The 25,764-nt window shown below is 31.5% G+C and overlaps 1 protein-coding gene across 1 annotated transcript in view; it reads left to right on the top strand.

Annotated features, from left to right (window-relative positions):
• The window catches only part of LOC111640386 (zinc finger protein 91-like), a 59,373-nt gene that overhangs the window by 14,029 nt on the left and 19,580 nt on the right, over window positions 1-25,764 (top strand). Inside the window, 6 exon segments of the mRNA XM_023386397.1 lie at window positions 3,032-3,566; window positions 3,569-3,694; window positions 4,713-4,730; window positions 15,441-15,539; window positions 16,340-16,605; window positions 25,394-25,466. Of these exon segments, the coding sequence (XP_023242165.1) occupies window positions 3,032-3,566; window positions 3,569-3,694; window positions 4,713-4,730; window positions 15,441-15,539; window positions 16,340-16,605; window positions 25,394-25,466 (1,117 nt within the window).

The following is a 25,764-nucleotide window of genomic DNA, read 5'->3' as shown; positions in this document are numbered from 1 at the left end:
GTAAGTCTAATACAGTACTGTAATTTTATACATTTCTTGTGAAAGAAACATTTCTTATTCAACGGCGATTAAAATTATTTATATTAATGATGTCTCCGAAGTTCAACGAAGTTTTCGCAGAAAAATAAGTTGTTAGAAATCGGTTGCTATTTGCTGAGCTGTTCCGCGACGAAAACAAGCTCTAGCAATGGCGATGTCGAATGGTGCACACTCGGGAAGTAATCCTACAATTTTTTGTTTATAGCGTAGTTTATACGGATTATTTCCAAAAAATATATACGTATTTTGGAAATGTTAAGTCGGGATAGTCTAGAATCAATTAATTTAATGGAAGAAAACCTTTCAATCAGCCGTTGTCCGTAAACTTCACACGTATCGGGCTGTGATTGAAAGGACTCGTAAGAAATCAAATTCCTAAAGAATGGAACGTATCTATGATCTTATAGGGGGGTCGACTGTATTGAATTCCAGAGCAATGTAAACTGGATATTATAAGTAATACAGTTATAGCTTGTATATCGTAGCTTCTGGACATATATCTGATGCTTCCACACATGGCATTCTTTTCTATCATAATAAACGATAGAATGAATAGTGAAATGAGCCAGAAAAACACTTCAATTATGTACATAAATGTAACATTATAGTATTATTCAAGTATTTTTTTAATTCGGCACAGTGTCACGACCTCGTCGAATTTAGAGCAAACACTTTGATTAGAGTTTATAGTCGTTTCAATTTGAAAGACACTGTTCAATGACTGTAACTAATTAGTTCTTCGTGCAATTCTTTAGTATTAATCGTAAACAAAGTAAAATTTTTCAAACTCGAAATACCATTATTTTTAATAAGCTTTTGGCCTAGCAAAAAATGAAAATTTCCAAATGATATTTGCGTTTTATTAAAGGACTAATGAGATGGCAACTTACGTTTTTAAAACTTCTTTACGTGTACAACGCTAAATTTCATTTTCTCGTAAATTTTCTATTTTTGTTAATTTTTCAACGTTTATTGTTTCCTTTTATATGTTGTAGTAGGCACATACAACACAACTTTGTAGAATTAAAAAATAGCTATTGAAGCTTAGTTGAAATGTTCAAAGGAAATTTACTCAAAATAGCATACATTTTACCGAATTTATATTATGTACAATTCTTTGTTTAATGTTTTAATAACGTTGCTTCAGGGTGTTCAATATTAACAACGTATATTTATGTTCTATGTTTAAAAAAAATTAATATTTTACAAGAATCCAGCACTGTAAAATCTTTAAATTAGTTTAGAAGTTGCATATTTATATATACAGAGCAGTTTGCAATGATACAAAATTTACAGTACAGCAACATTTGCACTAATTTGGCTCGTTAACATTTTAATAAGTTAATATTTAAAAAAAATACTAAAAAATTCCGTAATCGCGTATTTTTGTCAATTCGTCTCAACACTCATTCATGAGTGAAAGATAAACGAATTTCTATTGTATTTTAATAACGTTTGGTTTTCATTTATATTAAGTTAAACAGATTGTATGAGCATTGCAATAATGTCATTCATTATTTTTAACTGTCATAGAAGAGTATCTTTGAAATAAATTTAATACCATACTGTACAAAGATTATTGAAAATATAGTCCTACCCGAAGTATTTTTCATTCTATAATTCATATAAAATATGTTAGATTGCATTGTAATTATATACATACAACAAATATTATTCGAAATAAAATTTCACTAAAAATAGTAACATTTCAAAAATTAATTTACCTAGTGTAGATGGAAAAAGTTTATACGTTAAACACCTTTTCATCGAATAACAAAAACCGGATTACTTGTAATTAAATATAATTACACAAAGTAATCTTTATAACATAGAAATATATATAAAAATAATATTTTCAATTACATTTCTGGTTATTCAAAATTAAAACACAGCTCTTGTTTATGCAAATTATGTTAAATAACTGAAGTATGTCTGTTTGTAAGTGTTGGAAAACAAAGGAAATTGTTCGTATCAATCGAAAGGAATTGAAAGTAAAAATACGACTGATCTTATTGTGTAAGTATCTCAGATATTTTAAAATTAGAATATCTTTTATAATTAAAACTTTGTATTGTTTTAAGTAAAATCACAATTATTAAATGAAGAGCATCTTACACGACAGATTAGAAAAACCAGATTTAAACGTCAGACATAGCCTACATTTTTTATTACTTGTCTAGATATTAAGTATTGATTCGATATCAATTATGTAAACGTAGATTTATTATATACAATGCTAATTCCTGAATTTAGATAAATACAGTTTGAAGCAATGCCTGATCAGAATTCTTATTTCAAATTTATTATTAGCCACTTTTTGCTCTGTTGATACAATAATGTAGATAATTACATTTTAAGAAGTTGTATTTTACGTTAATTAAGAAATAATTTAAATAATTTCATTACATGCTAATTTCATTTAAATATTATAGTAATTCTCATTAATGTATAATTTTCTGTATGAAGTAATACACCAATATCTACAAACTAAATTTTAAAATGAATATAAAGTAATTATGGTAAGAATCGAAATGGCAGCAGTTTGAGATTATATCGGGTGGGCAAAAAGAAACTTTTCCATGTAAATATGAAATAACATTTTTACTTTTAATTATTTTATAACTTACTTTCTAACATTTTAATGTACACATATTAAAGATTTTTTGCTTAAACATTAAAGATAACAACTTTGAAATAACTCCTGTGTTCCTCTTCACAACAGCAAACTCTTTCTATTTTAAAGTTACTTCTGTCCCACTCTTTACTACAACATAATAAGCGTCTGCTTTGAAATTTACTTTTATACACAAATAAACGAAATAATTGAATATGAGGATTATTATATGTTTATACTTGAAAAATATATGCTGATGTAAGCAATTGTCAACATGATAAATTGTATGCTAAAACGTATAAATTAGTATGTGTAGTTATTAACTGTAATTTAAGAAAAATTGCAATATAGCTCTAAAATGCAGTTTTTCCTTTGTAGGTGTTGATAGACGTAGATAGTACAATGACCTACGAATGCACTATTTGTGATAAGTCGTACGCTACTAAACATGGTTTAAGGTGTCATATCAGAAACCACACTGAAGAGAAACCTTACAAATGTAAAAGATGTAATAAATCTTTTGTTGATTTGAGCACTTGGAATCGTCATCTCAGAATCCACACGGGAGAAAAACCATACCAATGTGAAACATGTGCTAAACGTTTTGCTCAATTGAGCACTTTAAATCGTCATCTCAGAACTCACACGGGAGAGAAACCATACGAATGTCAAACTTGTAATCAACGTTTTGCTCAATTGGGCACTCTGAATAATCATATCAGAACCCATACAGGAGAAAAACCATACAAATGCATAACATGTGATAAATCTTTTGCTCAATCTTCCAGTTTGAATATCCATCTCCGAACTCACACAGGAGAAAAACCATACAAATGCATGACATGTAATAAATGTTTTGCTAATTTGAGTAATTTGAATAGACATATCGAAATCCACATGGCATAAAAAACGTTAGAATATGTAATAAACGTTTCGATAACGCATCGTGTTTAACTTATCATCATAGATTATACAGTGGAGAAAAATTCTACGAATGTAAAATATGTAATAAATGTTTTCCTTTTAAATGGATATTAGATTGTCATTGCAGATGACATCATAGGGAAATACTAAACAACTGAAATATTCGATAAAATCATCTCCCTCAGAATAAAAGGAAGTGACAATAAAACAACTTATTTAAATCTATTTCTCAGCATTTATGTTAGCAGCAATCGTCGTTTCGAAAATCAAAATAATTTAATTCAGCATCTTCCCACTTATTCTTAATTACAGAGCATTAATTTTTTCTTGTGTGTAATAGTCAATTTCCAACTGAACCTTACCTGGATGCCCATCATATAATGCACGATCTATACTCATTTAATTGCATTGTTTTCAACTGTTCTGCAACCATAAGGCTTTAAAAAAACACAAAACAAAACACAATTCATCAGTCAATTCGACTTACCATTGCAATAAATGTAGGGTAACATTTGCTTGGGAAAAAAATTATGAATTTCATTTTGAATATAATATTAATTTTGTATAAAAAATTTCGATTGAAAATATGCCAACAAAAATTTTATTCATAATTTTAAGTATTTTAAAGTGATTATAAAATAAAGTTTATTGTGAAGATAATTTCTTACATTTGTTTTTATTTAATACATTTTAATTAAATTTAGTGATAGGATGAAGTAGTATTCCATTAATTAGATAACATATTTAATTTGGTTACTTAGTAATAGCTTTAGTGTACAGAATATTTATTAATTAATCAAAAGTTTTTGGTTGGTGCAGCATGTCGTTCTTCAGGTTTCAATTATTAGAAACGTCGAGGCCGAGGATTTAAACAGGAAAACATGTACATCGGATGTTCAGCGCTGCTTTTTTTGTAAGTATAGAAGTTTGACAATGGTGTTTGAAATGTCGAGCATCATTCCACTGACTATCCAAACACCATTGTCACACTTCTTGGCTTATAGCAAAGCGGCACTGAACGTCCAACGTACACTTTTCGCGTTTAAAACTTCGGCCTCAACCTCGCTATTAACTGATTAAAAAAGAAGAAATTGAATTTATGCGAGTTTAATATTAAAAAATTACAAATTTTTAGTACTATCTCAAACAATAAGTAAGTAAAATATAATTTAAATACAAATTGATTTGGAGTTAAAAACAATGTCAGTTTCCCTCAGTCGGTGTCAAACGCAATGGGTTTTCTTTCCTGTAGCTGGAGCAGATTCGAGCCGAGATAATTTGATTGATTCATTGCTGTAGATTTTCTTAATATTTTTTGGCATTTTTGGTGCGAGCTATTGTGCAACTTCCGTTCATTATTCGTTCGCGTATTATTTTGAATTTGCCAACGTTTTCTGCTCAGGTAAGTCCTGGAATTTCATGAAAGAGTGGCATAAACTGGGTAAAATTTTGGAAGACAATTCATGCATAACTGCAATGATAATTCGATTTTCCATTCATAAGTGGATGGAGAACTATTTGAGATCTAATATTTTCAATTTGGAATTTATGTCGACCACGCTGTAGAATTTTACTGAGTCCACAGCAATTAATAAAAGCAAAAGGATTCTTAGATGTAACGAGAAGACGTGAAAAACAAAATATTTTTTAATATTTTTATACAGCGCAAATATGTGAAGAATTTGAATATTTAATACAACCATCTCAGACATTTCCATTATCCTGACAAAGAAAAAGTAAAAATAAGATTATGTGAAGATAATCGGACGATTAAGAAAAAATATGCAAATTCAGCAGTGGCTGAACACTGTCACATAGAAGGTTTCGAATTGTACTTAGGCCAGGAACACACATGGCGTAAATTTGGCATAAAACGTCTTCAAAACTTTTAACTGAAACGTATCTGAAACAAGAGTAAAGCACGTCTCTACTTTTCACGCCAAAATTCCTCTAATAAAAAAAAGTCTTTTTTTGTGACGTCAAAGTATACACGTGGTTTTTATTTTAACAATGGCGGTAATGAGGGTTAACCGTACAATTATTACGGTTTCTAAAATGCGAAAAATCATTGAAATAGAAAAGTTCATCAAATACGTTTGTCCCCATCACTGTCTCCATGACAAAAAAATTAGAAAATTAAGCTTTGTTTAAATACTGGCTCCCTTTCATGGTCGAATGAGTGTTGCCAGCTAAAACACGTAAAAATTTTATTAAAGTAGCCAAGACATAGCCAAATATTGAGCGCTACATCACTAGCGGACATTTGAAATTTGCCGACTAGGACGGTCGGTTAACCGAGGGGTCGGTTGATCGGGGATCGGATAATCGAGGTTCTACTGTATACATTATTTTAATTCTGTTTTGTAACATATTTTATGTAATATTTTTAAAAATTGTATTTTTTTATTTAACTGATGAGGGGCTTTACGCCCGTAACGTGCTGTTGTCACGTATCAACGAAAATGATGGAAATAAAGCCGAGTGTTTATTTACAACTCAAATGTAATTTCGAAGTCCAATGAATTCGCAAAACACGGTTTTAAAAACAACATATATAATATTTTTATTAATCAGTTATTTAACTTACAGGCATTTGCGATCTCTTATGTATCATGCATCAGGGATAGTGTGAACCGCCGGGGAGGGTGCAGGTCTCCCGATCCGGCAACAGGTTGTTAAACCTTCTCACTGTCAGGATAGATAAAATTTTTCTTTTTTTCTCCAGTTTTACGGGATTAAATGTTTCGGGTCGAGTGGCGGAGGGAGAAGTGCATCGGTAAGATGACAAGCGATATACGAGCAAACGAGGAGGCAAAATTTAACAAAAACAACGATTTATTAGCTACATGGATATTACAAAAACAAATGTCAAGGAAATTTTAGGAGTCCCTAAACCGCGAAGGGCCGAGAGAGAGTTCACAAAAACATGTTTCATACCTGCTTGTGTTTTCTTTTCTTATCCTGGAGAAAAATTGATTTCGATATCCTGGTGAACTGAATTTTTAGGACACAATTTTAAAAATTATAGGATATATTAGTTCATAGGAAACTTTGAGGAAACTTTTGGTTGGCGACTGATGAACGATTCTCTTGAGAAGGGAAAAGAAGGGTTTTTTTTAAGTTTGTCGTGGGAGAACGGTCACGTGACCGATTGTTGTGAGGTAAAAGGTACGCGGATGGGTTGAAGTTGTCCCCGGGACTATGATAACTATCAACTTAGCAGTTGGAATGTGGGATTAGTTTCGAAATGAACGGATGTTTACTTCAACAGGAAATAAATTTTTTTCCGTTTGGTTTCACTTTAACTTAAAGGAAAATTTAATTAAATTTTTATACAAATACGGGACAATTAATCAGCAAATAATCGGTAAAAATTCCGGATTTCACAATAGCATTTGCATAAACGAATGTATGTTAGTTGTGTGTAGATTTCTGTACGAAACGAGTTAGAAATAAATACAAAAATAGGAAAGGAAAAACGGAAATATGTAGAAAAAACAATGCAGAAACCTGGCAGCAGCTGTTTACATCTATAAAGGCGCGTCAAACACTGATGTCACAACAAAATGCAATATTGAAAAAATACATGAAAGTTATAAAATAATCTGACTGCTTTGATAATCCGTCATTACTGCTGTCATAATTGCCAGATTAATAAACTTGTAATGTCCCGTTAAAATATGTGATCGCGATTCAAAAATCGTACAAATATAAACAATTCAAATTTTTTATTGGAAAGAATCAATTATTTTAAATGTAAAGAGCAGTAATTACTTTTTCACACATTAAAAGATACATTGCCATCATTAGTAATACGGTACTTAAAGTGTATTTTCGACTTTGTACTTTTTCTATGTTGTAGTTTATTTTCTAGAGTCTATTATATAGAGAAAAAATTTTTAAAGTATAAAGTATCAAATCAATTTTTTAAAACAGATTGCGGCAGACATATTGAACTCGAAAACGTCTACGTCGGACGTTCAGCGTCGCTTTCCTGTAAGCCTAGAAGTTTGACATTGGCGTTCAAGACGTCAGTGGAATCAGGCTCGACGTTCAAATGCTATTGTCAAACTTGTAGCCTTATAGGAAGGCAGCGTTGAACGTCAAACGTTTCGCGTTGAAATCGTCATCCGCAATCTATTATTAGTTTTTCGTTCACCCACTTTTAGGAATGTAGTCATAAATTAAAAAGTTTGAGGACTCTAACATTTCTTCTGAGTTGTAATCACTATGGTGTGTGAAGTTTTTTGTAAGCAAAGTGCAAATTCCTAGTCCAATATCTTCAAAATGACTTAAATGTGCGGTAAATATTTTACTGTATACATACGTGATCAGCGCAAATTAAAAACTATTGTAAAAAATAGTTTTCTTAGTTTTCTGCCCGAGAAACATAGTTTCATATCAAATTTTGGTATGCTGAAATTCGTCATTAACTTCCACCTTAGGAGAAATATACACGACTCCCTTTATCTTCTTGCCTTTGAACTTTACTCCTAACAATTTAATAACATCTATGCTTTCAACAAACAAACATCTGTGCAAAAGTTCAGAAATTTCCGACAAAAATCAATGGTGCTATTAAGTTTCAAAGAAAGTGAACAAAATCGTGTAACAGACACTAACATTTAAACAGAAGCGCCGCTAGCTGTTTGAACGCCCGTGTGCAATACCGATTATGCCGCCCCATGTTTAACTAGGACAACCTACGCTGAGCTTGCCAGAAAAACTCTTTAGTGTTGTCTCATAAGAGTGTGAAAAAAGAAAAAAATACTTTATAAAGAAAAACTATTTATTTTATTACTATCTATAAATTATTTTTGTTTACTTACGTGTAAAACCATATAAATATTTATCTACAGAAATTTAACNTATTCCAAAAGAAAAAAATTTAAAACAATATACTAAACAAACCGAAAATCGAATTTTTCCTTTAACAAATAAAAGATTTTTACAAGAAGTGTTTTGTCCAAAAGAGTTGCTCTATTATTCTTCAGACCTAACATGTTGTGCATCTAGAAAATAATAAATAAAGAACTATTAAATTTTAAGCATTAAGTTGTATTTTATACGTTTCAGTGCCGACAGAGTGAATAAGTGAAAAGGAAACTTATAATACATATGTGTATAACGTGCAAAAGGAAACAATACCCATACAACAGTAATAACTGTTGTAATGCGTATTGTTTCCTTTTGCACGTTATACACATATGTATTATAAGTTTCCTTTTCACACATTTACTCTGTCAGCACTGAAACAACCTTTACTAACTGGCCCATCAGTTGTTCAACTAGGTACACGATGATTCTGATCCGTTTGTAGAGATTTCTCAGATTATTAAAAATGCGATATAGATGAATTGTGTACCTATTTAATCTGTAACTTATTAAATATATTTTAACTAACAATTATTACGAATTTACTTACATATGCTACAGTTATATTTATAGTAAGGTTCTTCTGTATCTTTGTTTCGTACTTTAGTTTATATGGATAAGATTCACAACTTTCTAGATTCAAACACTGAAACAGAAGTTCAGAATTACACGAGATACAGTCGATCCCCCTATAACACTGTTGATTTTTCCGTTTTATATGAATTCCATGTTGTACGAGTCACTTAGATTTTACAAATAATGAGCCGTTCAGAGCCCGGCACACGTATTTGTAAAATCTAAGTGACTCGTACAACATGGAATTCACATAAAACGAAAAAAATCAACAGTGTTTATAGGGGGGTCGACTTGTAATTTTAAATTACAAATGCGATGGTACTTACGATTTTCAACGTTTTGTCTTTAACTTGAACAACAGAATAAGCGTTTATTCGAGTGTCAACAGGATGCATCTGAGACCAGAATGGTGGTGTATATTGTAATGTGATCCTTACTGTTCCGAAGTATTTTGTTCTCCATTCGTTCCGACAAGATACACGAGTAAACACCCCTTTTTGATTTAGTAGGTACGGTATATCTCCTGAAAATAATCGTTTTGATATATTATTGAAAATCCAGTAGCGCAATTAATGCTATTCATGTATGAATTTATACTCACTGAATAGTGTCTCATTACATACATATGTGAAAGACACGTATGATAATATAATATTCATTGTATTTACATCTGAAAAAGAATAAACAATTTTTATGTATTAGTAATATTGTATGGGCGTAGATTTATAGCTTGGTTATCAGCTTAATCTTAAATGTAAAAAATAATGTTACAGTACAAAATAGATAATCCTTCACTTTGCAATGGTTTTCTTAATCATAGCTTCATAATACACTCTCAATAAATAAAAATTTTTCCGAATAATTTTATTATTTTGTTTAAAATCTTGGTATATTTCTACTAATTTGTTACACTCATTAGAAAACAACTAAATACTAGTACCTGTCGTGGGTTGCACCAAATGCCAGAACTGGGATTCGTCTTTTATGACCAGTTTTTCTGGTTGAAACAACTTCTTAAAAAACCATTTAGGTGTTGTATAGTTTTATTTCAGAAATCTAATGTCAGGCAGTAAAACCGAATTATTATATAATATATTGGACATCGAACTCGCATTTGAGTTATAAATAAACACTCGGCTTTATTACCATCGGACGTTCAGCGTCTCCTTCCTGTGAGTATAGAAGTTTGAAAAAGGCGTTTGGAACGTCAGTGGAATCATGCTCGACGTTCCAAACGCCATTGTCAAACTTTTATACATACAGGAAGGCGGCGCTGAACGTCTGACGTACACGTTTTCGCGTTGAAAACGTCTGCCGCAACCTCTCTAGTCTTTGCTGGTGCATTGTTGATCTTAAATAGTTCTTTTATAATTTTTAACTTTGAAAAGGACTTTTCACCAAATGCAACTTAAACAGGCAATGTAAATAATATTCTTGGTGCTATTGCTGTGTTCGAAAATGTTGAAATTATGTCATTAATAAGAAGATATTGTAATTGCCGCCCCCTGGACGTGCCACCCGCATGCGGTGCACGCCTTACACGCCCGCTTACGGCTGGCGTGCATTTAAACATACAAATAGTGTACTTCTTTTCCTATTTGACGTTTCAACATGTCCTATGTTTAGAAAAGTACAATCTTTTGGGGTGTTTATTTGACCCATCGCCACACTTTTCCTGTGTGATATTAAGATAGGATAGATCAGTTTTTTGTTTTTTTTTTCACAAACATATAACTATACGCTAGACCAGTGTTTCTCAACGGGGGCGATATCGCCCCATGTGGGCGTGTTTTCATGTTGAGGGGGCGATTAGTAACAATTTATATTTTCGGGGAGTGGAAAACAATTTTCTAGGCGATATAGTAAAACATTATATTAAGAATAATTAGATGTTTTATTCGTTATATCGAACAGTAATTCAACAAATAACATTATACTAGTCACAAGTCTATTCAATGCAGTACGAATTTGGCGTTACCCTTAGACATTGGAATTTTGAAGTGAAGAGGGCGAGACTATGTAACGGTATTATTGAAGGGGCGATACTACGTTGAAGGGGGCGACGATTCGTTAGAGGTTGAAAAACACTGCGCTACACTAAAATATATATGTTTAATTAAAAACATATGTTTTTGAATTGCCATCTGTACGTCTTAAAATAATTAAACTAAAGAGTGGCCTTCTGTATAAAATAAAGAAACAAATACTATTATATTTTAACTAACTGACGTGCGCATTTAAATCCGTTACACGTATTCAACAGAATAAAAGAAGAAAATATCAGTGAATGCTAGTCTTGGCTACGAGTTTGTCACGTTGAGTTATTTTGGTTTTTTTCCTGTCTAACACTTAAATAGAAGCTAGTTTTTCATTTAAAAGTCACCCGGAGTGGCAGATAACCCTTTTTGTTTTTTCCGCAAACAAACCAAATATGTGAAACACTTAAAATTAAATATTCATAGAAAATAATTTTATACTTACGAATAACTCTACCCTTTAAACCATGAATACAAAAGAGTTATTGAAAGACTTGAAATATTCTCCCTTTACTCTAAAAGCGAGGTAAAAATGAAAACTAGAATAAATAAATAAACAAATTGAAATAATTTCCTGTTACGGATCAGTAATGAGTTAAAATTTATGAATACTTTTAATTAAAATTTTAATTGGATATATTTATTTTATGTCATTTGCAATTAACGTAAAAACGAACTTCATTAGTCGTTGCGTGACGTTATCTAATTATTATTCGAATGTTTAGGATTAATATTATTTTTAAAATAAATGTCATTTTCGTAAAGTTATATCAACGTTTTATAAACTTTTGAAGATAACGATTTTCGGTGTTCTTTAATTATTTGTAAGCATCACTACGTGTCTGTAGATAGGAAAGTATGTGTGTAAGATTGTTCTAGATGAATTTGACGGGTTAAGGCAACGCAACACAAAGGCGATCAACCGAAGAGAGATTGACGATGACATTCTGTATTAAAGCGGTTTTTACTTGAATGTTATATAGAAAAATCCGGTAATTCCATGCAACCAGCCTGTATGTAAGCCATCAATGTAATCATATTTTTTGTGCCAGATTAGTCCGCTGAACAACGAATATAATGTCTACTTTGTGGAACTCTGAGTCTTCTCATTCGGAACATCGTCTGCCCGATAACGGATTATTATCTCCTTCGATTTGGGTAATATTTTGCTTCTGTTCCGGACTTTCATATCTTTCATCAATAATTGTTCTCGGTGTGCTCCAACTTCTTGTGTGGTTCTCATTCGATCCAAGGTATTTATAACAACGCGCGATTTAATGTAGATTCTGTCTCGTGCGAAACAAGTCAATGTCGCTTTCTTGTCTATTTGTCAGAACATATGAGTGTTTATTTGTTCCCTGATTGTTAGCCTGTAGACGCTGTGTCAAAAAGAAACGGGTATTTGATACACAGCAATATATCGTATAACGCTTCTAGTGATTTTATCTATTAGCCACTCGTAGGAAGCTATTTGACAAAGTACATTCTTTTATGATTTGAAAAGTAAAGAGTATTTTGTGTTATTTTTATGTACGTCTCTTTCCAAAGTTATATCTAATTATGATTTATTTTAATTATAATTATATTAAACAGTTTTTTCGATAGGATTTGTAAGTTCATATTTTTGAATATTTGCATAACATAGTACAAAACAATGACAGATTTAAAGGTAATTTATTTTTAATTATAGGTAATGTGTCACAGCCTAGTAAATTGATTTATTTCGCAAATCCTTGAAATTAAGATTAAAAAAAATTGGATGCAAGAGATCAATATAATGCGATAAAACTATTGAATTATTAATGTTAGACCTTGAAATTCAAGAAAAATATTTTATATAATGTAATTAACCTCTAAGTAATAAAATAATTTTTAAAAGTTTATATAATTGTCTTTATTTTTATTAATGAAACATTTAAGTAGTTATACTGTATAATTACAAATAATAACTTATACAAAATTAATTATTTAAAAAATTTTTTATAATACACCTGAATATTTCTTGCTATTTTGCCACGGTACAGATCCTTCATTACACAAGTGAATAACTAGTTCATCACGCAAAAATTTTGCATGTATACCATGCATATTAGATCCAAAAGAACAATGTGAAAAATTAATATTTTAACCTGGCGCCATAAACGTAGATGAAAATTAAAATTATCATCATAATCATCAGAGAAGCCTGGGGGATTGTAAATACTTGCATTTTCTGTCAATGTGAAATTGTGTAAAACAAGGGCAGCAGTATATTTTCTATTGTTATTTTCATTATAATTGAGTGATCTTTTAAAAATTCTAAAGCAATTGCTTTTCATTCGTTTTCATTAACTAGCAATTTCATATAATCATTCTTTGAATTGTTCCAAATAACCTATAATAAACATAATAGCAAAAATCAAAAAAATTATACGTTTTATGATGAAAGAATACTAAAGACCTAACTAATTTTACAATGTATGAAGAAAATAATTATGAAAAACAATTATACGAACACATCAATATAATTAAACAAACGGATAGAATAAATAATAACACCGTAAGAAAGATCCACCAATCATGCAAAATTATTATAGAAGGGGGAGGAAAGGGAACGTTAAAAAAAGAGATCGGTATGAATTAAAGTGTAAATTAAGTGAAAGAGAACAATCAAACATGTAATTTGTTAATTCAACTTTTAAAGAAAATTAATTTATAAATTTAATTTGATTAATTACGATGTATAAAAAAATAGGAATACCTGTCAAATTATATGGTTAATAGGAATTATGAAAGCTTTTCGCCCTATTCATTTGTTATACTTGTTAAATCCAACAACTTGACTAATGTAAGACTTATCATACACGACGTGTTTAAAAAGCAAGACACACTTAATCATTTTGAATTGCTGTTGTAGCATCTATTTTAGCTATAAATTCCTCTTCAGCTGATGACAATTCATTAAAACATTAGTCTGAGTTATGTCACAAGGAAAATATATTTTTATTCAATATTAACTAATAAAAGGCATATATATAATATCATACGCTCATAACTAAATATATAATATTAAAGATTTTAGGAAACTAAACAATAAAAACAAATTCCATTTATCAAGGAGGAAGTCAATGTCATATTTTATATAGGAAAACCTATTTCTCTGTTTAAAGTTCTTCAATGTTCTTATTAAAACTTCATTTACTTACTTCATCATTTATAGTTGTGATTCGCGAGTGTTGGTCTTTGTCGGAACTGACACCAGTGTAACTTACGTCAAGATAAGAGGGTTACGTATGTTTCGCGAGCATTGCAGATACAATCGTTCAGGTGAATGGAGTGAGAGACACCGGAAGTGACTCACGCATAGAGTAGGTTAACGCCACAACAGTTCACTGAGTATCGATAGGCTATACGTCTTTTAAATTAGGTTGTTAATTCTTATCCATGAGTGACAGATAAACGAACTTCTACTGTAATTTAACAAAGTTTGCTTTTCACTTATATTAAGTGAAACAAATTGTATGAACATTGTAATAATGTCATTCCCTTTTTTTTTCTATCGTTACACGATATATTTGACATAAATTTAATACTATACCGTAGAAAGCTAATTGTAAATACAGTAGAGCGTCGATTATCCGAATGTCAATCATCCGAAACGTCAATTATCCGAAAGAATTCCAGTCGGCAAATTTAAATTTCTGCCAGTGCTGTGGCACTGCATTCTTTGGCTATGTCTTGGGCTACTGAAATATTTTACGTTTTTCATACTAAATTAACTTCTGATGTATAAATTTTTATTGTTTTTATATTTTTCAATATATTTATTTTGTTCGTACAAAATAAAAAAAAAATAATTTTTAACGATACAATAGTCTTCTTTAGGCTTAACATCGACGAAAATTCAACGCGAACCGACACGCAACGGAAAAAAAAATTTTAACATAGGATAAATTAATATATTTTTTTGTATATAATCGGTTAACCAAAATATCGATCTTCGGAACAACCCCAGTCCCCAATTGATTCGGATAATCGACGCTCTACTGTAGTTATATAGTCCTATCTTAAATTTTTTTTATTCTATAATTCATATAAAATATGTTGGATTGCACTGTAATTAAATACATACAAAAAATATTAAACCAAATAAAATTTTACTAAATATATTAACATTTAGAAAATTAATTTACCTACAAGTAGTGTGGATGGAGAAAGTGTTTATCTAAAACACTTTTTTCATCGAATGACAGAAACTGGATTAACTGTAAATAAATATATTTACACACAGTAATTTTTATAACATAAAAATATATATATAAAAATAATATTTTAAATAATATTTGAAGTTATCCGAAATTTAAATACAACACTTCTTTATGCAAATTGCGGTAAATAACCGACGTGTGCGTGTGCTTGTAGGTGCTGGAAGACAGAGGAAATTGTTCGTATCAATCGAAAGAAATTGAAAGTGAAAATACGACTGGTTTTATTCTGTGAGTATCTCAGATATTTTAAAGTTAGAATAACTTTTATAATCAAAACTTTCTATTGTTTTAAGTGAAATCAAAATTCCTAATTCCTAAATTTGAATGAATGTAGTTGGACTCAAGGCCTGTCAGAATTCTTATTTTGAATTCATTATTGACCACTTTTGGCTCTATTGATACAAGAATGTAGAATATTGCAGTTAAAAAATTTATATTTTCGTTAAATGAGGGATAATTTGAATGATTTCATTACATGCTAAAGTAAGCTAGTAAACCCGATTAGTAAATAATTTTCTGTATGAAGTGTTATACGANGAAAAGAAAGAAAATATCTTTTCACTACACAAAAAGTAGTTACGATGAAGAGTGGAAGATGATTGAAACGTTGCAACCATTATTACTTTTAATTATTTTATAAGTTTATTTTCAGCATTTTAGTATACATATATTGGAGATTTTTTGGTTTAAACATTAAAGATAACATGTTTTAAATCATCCATGTGTTCTTCTTCGCAATGGCAAACTCTTTCTATGGGAAAGTGACTTTTGTCCCACCCTGTACTACAACATGATATGTGTCTACTTTGAAATTCATTTTTATACACAAATATAAAAACCCTCATATTAAATAGTTTAGTGTTATGTTTTTATACTTGAAAAATATATTTTGATGTAAGGAATTGTAAGCATGATAAACTGTATGCTAAAACATGTAAATTACTATCAGTATATGTGGTTATTAACTATAATTTAAGAAAAATTGCAAAATAAATAAATAGCTCTAAAATGCAGTGTTTTCTTTTTAGGTGTTGATAGTACCATGGCCTACGAATGCAACCTTTGTAATAGGTCGTTCGCTAGTAAACAGAGTGCAAGTTATCATATGAGAATCCATACAGGAGAGAGACCCTACAAATGTGAAACATGTGATAAAAGTTTTGCTTATTTGAGCAATTACAAGTCTCATCTCAGAACCCACACAGGAGAAAAACCATACGAATGTTCAACATGTAAGAAATGTTTTGCTCGTTCGAACAGTTTGAATCGTCACATGAAAATCCACATGAAAGAATAATCCTACGAGTGAGGAATATGTAATAAACGTTTTGTGAACGCATCGTGTTTAACTTATCATCATAGATTATATAGTGGAGTCACACCCTACGAATGTAAAATATGTAATAAATCTTTTCCTTAAAAATGGATATTGAATTGTCATTGCATAAGACATCTGAGGGAGACGGTGCAGAAGTAAAAAATATCCCATGAAAATTTCTCCACTGGAATGAAAGGGAGTAACAATACAACGACTTGTTTAAATGTAGTTTCCAGCGATTATATTAGCAGCAATCGTCGTTTCGAAGAACGAAAGCGTTAAATTCAGATTCTTTCTACTCATTCTTAATGTAGACTATTCATTTGTCTTTTGTGTAATGGTCAATTTCAAACTGAAGCTTACCTGGATGTTAATCGTATAATGCACGATCTATACCCATTTAATTGCATTATTTGTTTTTAAGCTTTCTGCAGCCATAAGGCTTTCGAAGAACACAAAAGAATACACAATTCATTAGTCAATTCGTCTTACCATTGCAATAGACGCAATGCAACATTTGCTTGAGAATAAAATTATGAATTTCAACTTGAATATAACATAAATTTTCTAAAAAGTTTATTGACAATTTTAAGTATTATAATGTGATTTTAAAATAAAGTTTATTGTGAAGATAATTAATTTCTTGTTTATATTATTATTTAATACATGTAAACAAAATTTAGTGATAGATTAAAGTAGTTTTTATTAATTAATTAGATAACATTTTTAGTTCGATAACTTAATAACAACTTTATTGTACAGAATATTTATAAATTTATTAAAAGTTTTCGGCAAGCTTGGCATTTCGTTTATAACGATCCAATTATTAGCAAGGTTGATGCCGAAGTTTTAATGTCGAAAACGTGTAAGTTAGACGGTCAAGACCGCTTTCCTGTAAGCCTAGAAGTTTGACAATGGTGTTTGGAATGTCGAGCATGATTCCGCTGACTATCCAAACAACATTGTCAAACTTCTAGGCTAACAAGAATGCGGTGCTGAACGCCTGACGTACGCGTTTTCGCGTCTAAAACTTTAGCCTCAAAGAAGCAACTAACTGATAATAAGAGGAGTAATAGAATTTATGCAAGTTTAATATTAAAAAAATAGAAATTTATAAAACTCCTTCAATCAACAAGTAAGAAAAACATAATTAAAATACAAATTGATTTGGAGTTAAGAATCATATCAGTTCCCTCTAGTCAGTGTCGAGCGCACTGAGTTATTTACCCCCAGAGCTGGAATGAAAGCACAGATAATTTGATTTATTCATTGCTTTTGTTTTTATTAATATTTTTAGGCATTTAAGATGCGTGCCGTTGGGAAACGACCGTTAATTATTCGATCGCCTGTTAGTTTGAATTTTCCAACATTTTAATCCTATTCTACTTACGTAAGTCCTGCAATTAGATGAAAAAGTGGTATAAATTGGATACAATTTTGGAAGACGATGCAGGAATAACTGCAATGGCAATTTAATTCTTAATGCAGAAATTGATGATGTAACTCTTTGAAATTTGATATGTTTTATTTTAAATTTATATCGATTTACGCTTTAGAATATTACTGAGTCCACAGCAAGTAATAAAAGTAAAAGGACTCTTAGATATAGCAAGAAAACGTAAAAAACGAAAGATTTTTCAATATTTCAATACAGCGCAAATGAGTGAAAAATTTGAATTTTCAATACAACCATTTTAGACAAAGTTTCAATTATCGCCACAAAAATATCATATTTTACCGCTATTTCAGCGAAGTAATAGTTCTGTTTTATCGCAAACTTATCAAAACGACTTCAATATGTTATACCTTTATTTTTTTTTAATTCTTCTTATGTATTATCAATAAAATATATTTCGGACTCATATTCAGAGGACCTACAATAATGTTTAAGGTCCGTGTAAAAGCAAGATGAAAGTTCTTCAATTTTTGACTTATTTCAACTTTTAATATGTTATGTTATGTATCTTATTGAATTAAATAATGTGTTTGAAAATTTGAATGGTAAATGTGAATTTAATAATTTGATTTTTACACCAAACGCAAATTTATTTTATTGTTTATCTATATATATAAAAATGAATGTATGTGTGTGTGTGTCTGTCCTTCATGCATTACCACACCGTTTATCCGATTGCCATAAAACTTTGGGAAGTTTTTTAATACACTTCGGCATAGTGCATTTAACCTACAATAGATGGCGCGCATTTATACGAGCATTTCACTGTTCGATCGATTTCAAATTCCCCTATTTTACCGATCTAGGAATCCCCTTTTTCAAATTTTAATATCGACTCAAAATAATTTAAAAAGACAAATTACAATAAAACGGTTTATTATCCAACTATTAGAAATTTCACAACGTGCCAAGGAAATGAGGAAGGAGCAATTAAATAATTAAAATTATAAAGGATTTAAAAAATATATATATAAAAATGGGGAATATCGCACTTCTGACAATCGCTGCAAGCGTGTGGGCTAAATTTGGAAAACCCGTGCTTCTCGCAAGTTTCAATAAAAATGATAAAATGTAAATTGAATTTTATTATAACGAGTTTGCTTGAATTTCGTTTTTTCTGAGATCGCAGCAATGCGAGACGGATAAGCTAGTATTATAATAAAAATGTTTAAATTGGGAATTTATTTGTATTTTTTTTTGTACAGTTTAATATGTAAGAAATGAAAAAATCCACAAGAATTTTTCAGGGGGTCCATCTCGCACTACCTGGCTGCCCCATTGTATGCCTCGCTGAACCCATAATGGGCTTGCTAAAAGAGACATAGAGATCGCGACAGCGAATAACGTTTACGCGTGAGCGGTTTCGTATATAGGTGTTTAAAACCGTGATGGAGGCGATACGAGATAGGTCGTTTTAAAGGAAGTGCACCAAACACAAGATTAGCAATAACAAATACTTGTGTATTAACTATAATCTATTTAGAAATAACCTGAACGTAGACTGTATACGATTGAAAAGTTGAACATTATGACTATCCCTATTCATATTTTTATAAGGTTAGAATATTGTATGAAAGGCTTAGTATTTTATATTATCTACTCTCGTGAGTCCATGTCTTAAGAGACAGTGTGAATAAATTCGCTAGTGGATAATTACCACGTAGAAAATCTTAGGATGCGCTTTGTTGCCGATCGGGATGAGGACTTAAATTCATGACAAGACGAATTGATGATTCGGAAGGTTCGATGAAAAAGTCTAGAAGGTCTTGGTATACTTGGTAAGGTCTTGATTTTCGGGCTATTCCAGTGACAGGATGGAGGAAAGTTACTTGGGTAAGAAATCTTTGGGGTCGATGAGGTATCTGAGTTCTAATGCAACACCGGAGAGTGCGAACTTTTAATGACAACGAATAACGATCGTCATCGATCCCTCCCTCTTTTTGCGGTGTTTTTCTCGACGATGTCAAAAGGAATCATTTGTGGATCTAGTTGTAGATTCATATTTCGTTGTTGTTTCTTGATCCAATCTAATTTCTTGCGGTATTTGTTATGAGATTTCTTTCTAACTTTTCTTGTAGGTAAATAACTCGTTTATTCTCATTCACAAGTAAATTCGGGTAATTGTGAAAAAAAGTTTTAAAATTTAATAAAGTTCCTCAGTTCAGAATGAATAGCGATATTGAGCACAAAGTTTTAAACTCGAAAACGTGAACGTTGGACGTTCAACGCCTCTTTCCTGTAAGCTTAGAAGTTTGACAATGGTATTTCAACAGTTTGTGAAATCATGCTCGACATTCCAAGCATTATTGTCAAACTTTTAGGCTTACAAGAAAGCAGGTTTTTTCATAAAATCATTTTTAAAAATCATTAATAATTAAGCGCAATACAACCATCAAGAAATAACAACATCAAATACCGACGGCGCCATTTCACTAAACTACATATGACGTTGTTACATTTCCGTTTCCAATTCGGCCAAAATTTTTACATATGTGTGTCCTGACTTAAAAGCGGAACACAGAAACTGAACTAAAAGCTGTTTTCTGAATTAGTTTTCTGCTTCACATTTTTACGCATGTGTGTTCTTGGCCTTAAATATGGTGAAAATAAGGGAAAAAAATTATGAAACACAACTATACGAACACATGAAATATAATTAAACAAACAGATAAAATAAATAATAATACCGGAAAGCAGATTCACCTATCATAGAAAAGTTTATAAAAGAGGGGAAATTAATTAATAAAGGAGATGACAAAAATGTTATAACTTTTTGGTGTTTGTTTTTCTTAACAATACAAAAATCTACCCTATTGTAAGTCTTTAACGAAAAATTTTTTTCTTATTTTTAAGAAACTAATCTCAAAAAAAGTAACTCTTATAGCATCTAACTATCATTTGTTAAAAAACCACAGGTAATATAATTACTTCTACTTTTAAGACTCACGACCATTTAAATAAATTATGGAGTTTAGTTTCGACAATTATCACATAGTATTGTTGTGGAACTATGCGCTTTGCGTATAAATTTCAAACAATTGTTGCACTTAGTAGCATATTTACCATTTTTTTATAGCATAATAATGACAACGTACTTATTTCATGAGATTTTGGCTTGATCTAGCAATTTGTAAAATATTATCTATCATCTATTAGCAGTTCAAATGATTCTCTGGTAGTCATTTCAATTTTCGATGCAAGGTCGTGACATCTTTGCAAAGTATCTGTAAAAATAAAAAAAAACCATAAAAACACATTTCCACAAAAAAACTAACGTAACTGGTATCGTGGAAGCCAGCGACTCCCAGAAAGTACATACCTCCATCCTTGTAAGTGCTATAGCGCCAAACGTTTTGCACCCGCTGCGAGTCGCGACATAATAAAATTACATAAATATGCGGCTGCGCACGATGCTTATATTCTTAGAAAATTGTAAAAATATGACACGTAAGGACCTCCAAATAACCATTTAAGTGTTAATTAAACTGATGGTACTCAGAGACACCTTTAGAGCAATCTAACAGTTAGACAATCGCCAAATTTGGTAGTATGACTAAGGACGACATAGGAAAAAGATTCCGTGAAGATAAAAGTACTAGTACCCAAATTCGCTGGTACGGATGGACTTTGCGATGTTTTAGAGAAACAGCTAAGAATTTGCATAAAACCCAGCTGCAATTAAGAATCACACAAATGAATAATCAGACAGAGCTTCCAGTGCAATAATGAAAGTTTAATTAATCAGCAAATAATTTTCTCTCTCTTTCAGTGTGATCACTGTTCTGCTGGATAACACATTGCATTATGAACACCGTGTTCTCTATAGCCAAACGTAACATGTTAGGAATGTGTGAGGATCCAAATCCAGACTTTCCGTGTGTTTATATCATTTTATCATAAGATCACATCGTAGTCATACTTTCATTCCACGGTGTCATAAGATCACATCGTAGTCATACTTTCATTCCACGGTGTCATAAGATCACAGTGTAGCTATACTTTCGTTCAATAACTGTCAACTTTTACACCTGGGAGTTAAACATCTGTTAAGTTTTCAGGCATAATAAAGACGCTTTCTCATCACCTTTCGACCCAGTATCGCGATTTTAACAGTTCAACATTATACAAGAACAACAAAGTGAGTCAGTCGTCTCCAGTTCTTCCATCGGATTACTTCTACGTAATATTTGTGCTCCTTGGTATACCTCTTCGCTTTTGAATATCAAGAATCGTCTAATATCAAGAATAGCCTAATATAAAAGGAAAAAATCAGAACTATTGGACTTAACACTACCATCCTGAACTTTCTGTCTTACCGACTGGATCCAGATCAAGATATCAAAAAAGGTATTTATCGCCACGCGTATGAATTGTAAACTCTCTCTCTCGAGAACGCTCAGTTAACTTTACTATCGAACTTTACTATCAACATATTGTAAGATATGTATTCTCTATCATTACCCATTAACATTTGTAACGTTAATCTAGTCTAAGATGGAATCACTTCCGGTGCGTTGTCTCTCCTTCTATCTCGACTCTGATCGCTTCGTTACGCGACCGCTCGCGTGACCTAAATAACGCGGCTTCCGTGTCCGCCGAGATGCGGTGGTGTGATCCTGACAGGGCACCAAAGAGGTGCCGACCCTTCCGTCACAAATGTTATCACAGTTTGAGAAATGTTGTCCTTCAAGGTCACGAAGTTAAAAACACCACCAAGATATACCTTGGACTTTAAGTAACCTGACAGGAAAAAGTCACATGTAGTTATATCCAGGAGTTACAACCTTCAACGAGTGCAATCGCAACATCAATAACTGTCTGTGCAGACACCGGTTTTTGCCCTCTACCAGATCGAACTGCTAAAGATACTGTTTCTTTAGATTTTTTTTATCAAGTCTTTCAATGAATTAATTGGTAGAGGACCTCTGCACAGGTTGTTACGGGTTCTGAACTCACAAAGAGAACATAGTACGCTCGATTGGTTAAGACAACGGTTCCCAACCTTTTTCGGGTGGCGACCCCTTTTTATAAAAGCCAAGTGTCCCGCGATCCCGATATAATTGAAAAAGACATTTTTAATAAGGTAATTAAAAAAACAACGAAATTAGTTTTTTATTAGTATAATAGCGAGGTTGGGCCGAAGTTTCAAACGCAAAAACGTGTACATCAGACGTTCAGCGCCACTTTCCTGTAAGCCTAGAAGTTTAACAATGATGTTTGGAATGTCCAGCATTATTCCACTGACATTTTTTTAACTCTCCGCCCTGTGGGCACTAAGAGAGCCTCTTTTTGCAAGCCCATTATGGGTTCAGCTAGGCCCACAATGGGGCTGCTGAATGGTGCGGGACGAGGCCTGACATATCTGAACAGACCACCCCCCAAAGAATTCCTGGGAATTTTTCGACCCGTTCGGATTCGAACCCTGGTCCCCCAGAGCGGTGGGTTGCCACCTTGACCGCTCGGCTATCCAACCTCATGTTATTCTTAACATTTAATTTATTCCTCTCAAACTCTCAACACATGTTTCAACCAACTGTGACAGAATAGCGTACCTAGATTATACTTATTTTAATTTTAAAAAAATATATAAAATTATTCAAACTTCAAGACACCATTAAAAATAAAAATTGCATTATAGTGAATATTTTTTTTTAGTTTACTCTATAAGTTAGCGACCCCACAGAAAGCCCGTCGCGACCCCCTTCTGGGTCGCGACCCACAGGTTGGGAACCCGTGTATAACTAGCTTTATTAACATAAACGTAACTATGAGTAAACAAAGTATCGTCATGTCCAAGTCAAGGGGTTACAAACAACTAAAGACAACTCGTTCAGACAAAGAACATACACGAGGTCGGAGGTGTGGGGTGACCTAAGTAGGTCAAGGGGCAATTCCCGGTAGCGGTCATCCCTTGGCGGTTTACATACATAACACTTCGAATGTCTGAAAAAAATTCATATAAAATTTAATTTCAAGATAATTACAGTTTATACCTTTCAATGCGAAACTCAGAATGATGTAATAGCGACTTGTCCATGGTATCATGTACAAGGGGAATCCCCGAATTGCAAAAGCTCACTCTAAAAACAAATGACTGACATCTGGATGTGAAGAGTTAATTAGTAAACCACCTTTAGTTCCTCGCCCGAGCTAACTCGGGAAGGTTATATAAAACAAGGTCCTTAAGGCCTGAATTTTTTTTTTTTTTAATTTTTCGAATGCTTTTTAAGTCTCCAAATTTTTAAAAAATATTTAAAAATATACGGCTAGCTATTGTTCACCCTACTTTAAACACTTTTCCTCCCGCAACGTCTATGAGAATGCCCCGGGAAATCCAACTCCAGCTGTGTTCAAGGTCATCCAGATGTGTAAATAATGACTCATCGGTGTTAAATTTCACAGTAAGGTAGTTACTTTGTTGTAGACAAAGGTAGTTAAACTTTGAAGCTTATTCTTCAAAATTAACGCATTTCTTTCGTTTTTTTCAGTTTTAAGTATTTTTTATGTTTAATTTTTTTATGTTTAATTTTTTTATGTTTAATTTCGTTTTTTTCAGTTTTAAGTATTTTTTATGTTAACATTTATATCAAAAATTGCTAGGAACTAAGGCGATTACGATAGATCTAGCTGTCCTTTACATCCATAAACGTTATATGTTAGTGGAACAAATGGAGTGAGCTTTGAGCGTTCCACGATTTTTGGAGTCTGTCCGTACGCGGGCCTCCTAAACAAGCCTATATGTATGTTTGTCCAAAAAATTTTTGGACGAAATACAAACCGCACAACTTCAAAATCGCATAAAAATAATCCGCATAAAAAGAGACCTTACACTATTTATGTTTTGTGTTTAATAAACAATCTGATATTTTACAAGAATCCAGCACTGTAAAATCTTGGGATTGATATAAATTTAATACCATACTTTACAAAATTATTGCAGATAGTTCGTAGTCCTATCTTAAATTCTTTCATCCAATGATTCATATAAAATATGTTAGATTGAATTTTAATTATACACATACAAAAAATATTAAAACAAATAAAATTTTTCTAAAAATATTAACATTTGGAAAATTAATTTACATACAGGTAGTGTGGATAATGAAAATGTTTACCTGAAACACTTTTTCCAACGAATAACAGAAACTGGATTAACTGTAAACAAATATAATTACACAAAGTAATCTTTATAACATAGAATTATATATAAAAATAATATTTTCAATAACATTTATAGTTAATGAAAATTGAAACACAAGTCTTGCATATGCAAATTGTGTTAAATAACCGTGGTTGTGTGCTTGTAAGTGTTGGAAGACAGAGGAAGTTGTTAGTATCAATCGAAAGAAATCGAAACTAAAAATACGACTGGTTTTTTTCTGTAAGTATATCAGATATATTAAAATTACAATACCTTTTATAATTATAAATGTGTATTGTTTAAAGTGTAATCTAAATTATTACATGAACAGTTACTTACTCTGTAGAATATAAAATCAAGATTAAAATCTCGGAGAAAGCTTAAATTTTTTATTACTTATTTCGATATTAAATTTTGGTTCGACATCGATATTGTAAACGTTGATTTATTATTTCCAATGCTAATTTCTGAATTTAGATAAATATGATTGGACACGAGGCCTGATTAGAATTTTTATTTTCAATTCATTATTTACTAC

This window comes from Centruroides sculpturatus, unplaced genomic scaffold (assembly GCF_000671375.1).
Source record: "Centruroides sculpturatus isolate CEXI.00-Female unplaced genomic scaffold, Cexi_2.0 scaffold1391, whole genome shotgun sequence".
Lineage (NCBI taxonomy): Eukaryota > Metazoa > Arthropoda > Arachnida > Scorpiones > Buthidae > Centruroides > Centruroides sculpturatus.
This window is presented reverse-complemented; position numbering and strand designations above follow the sequence as displayed.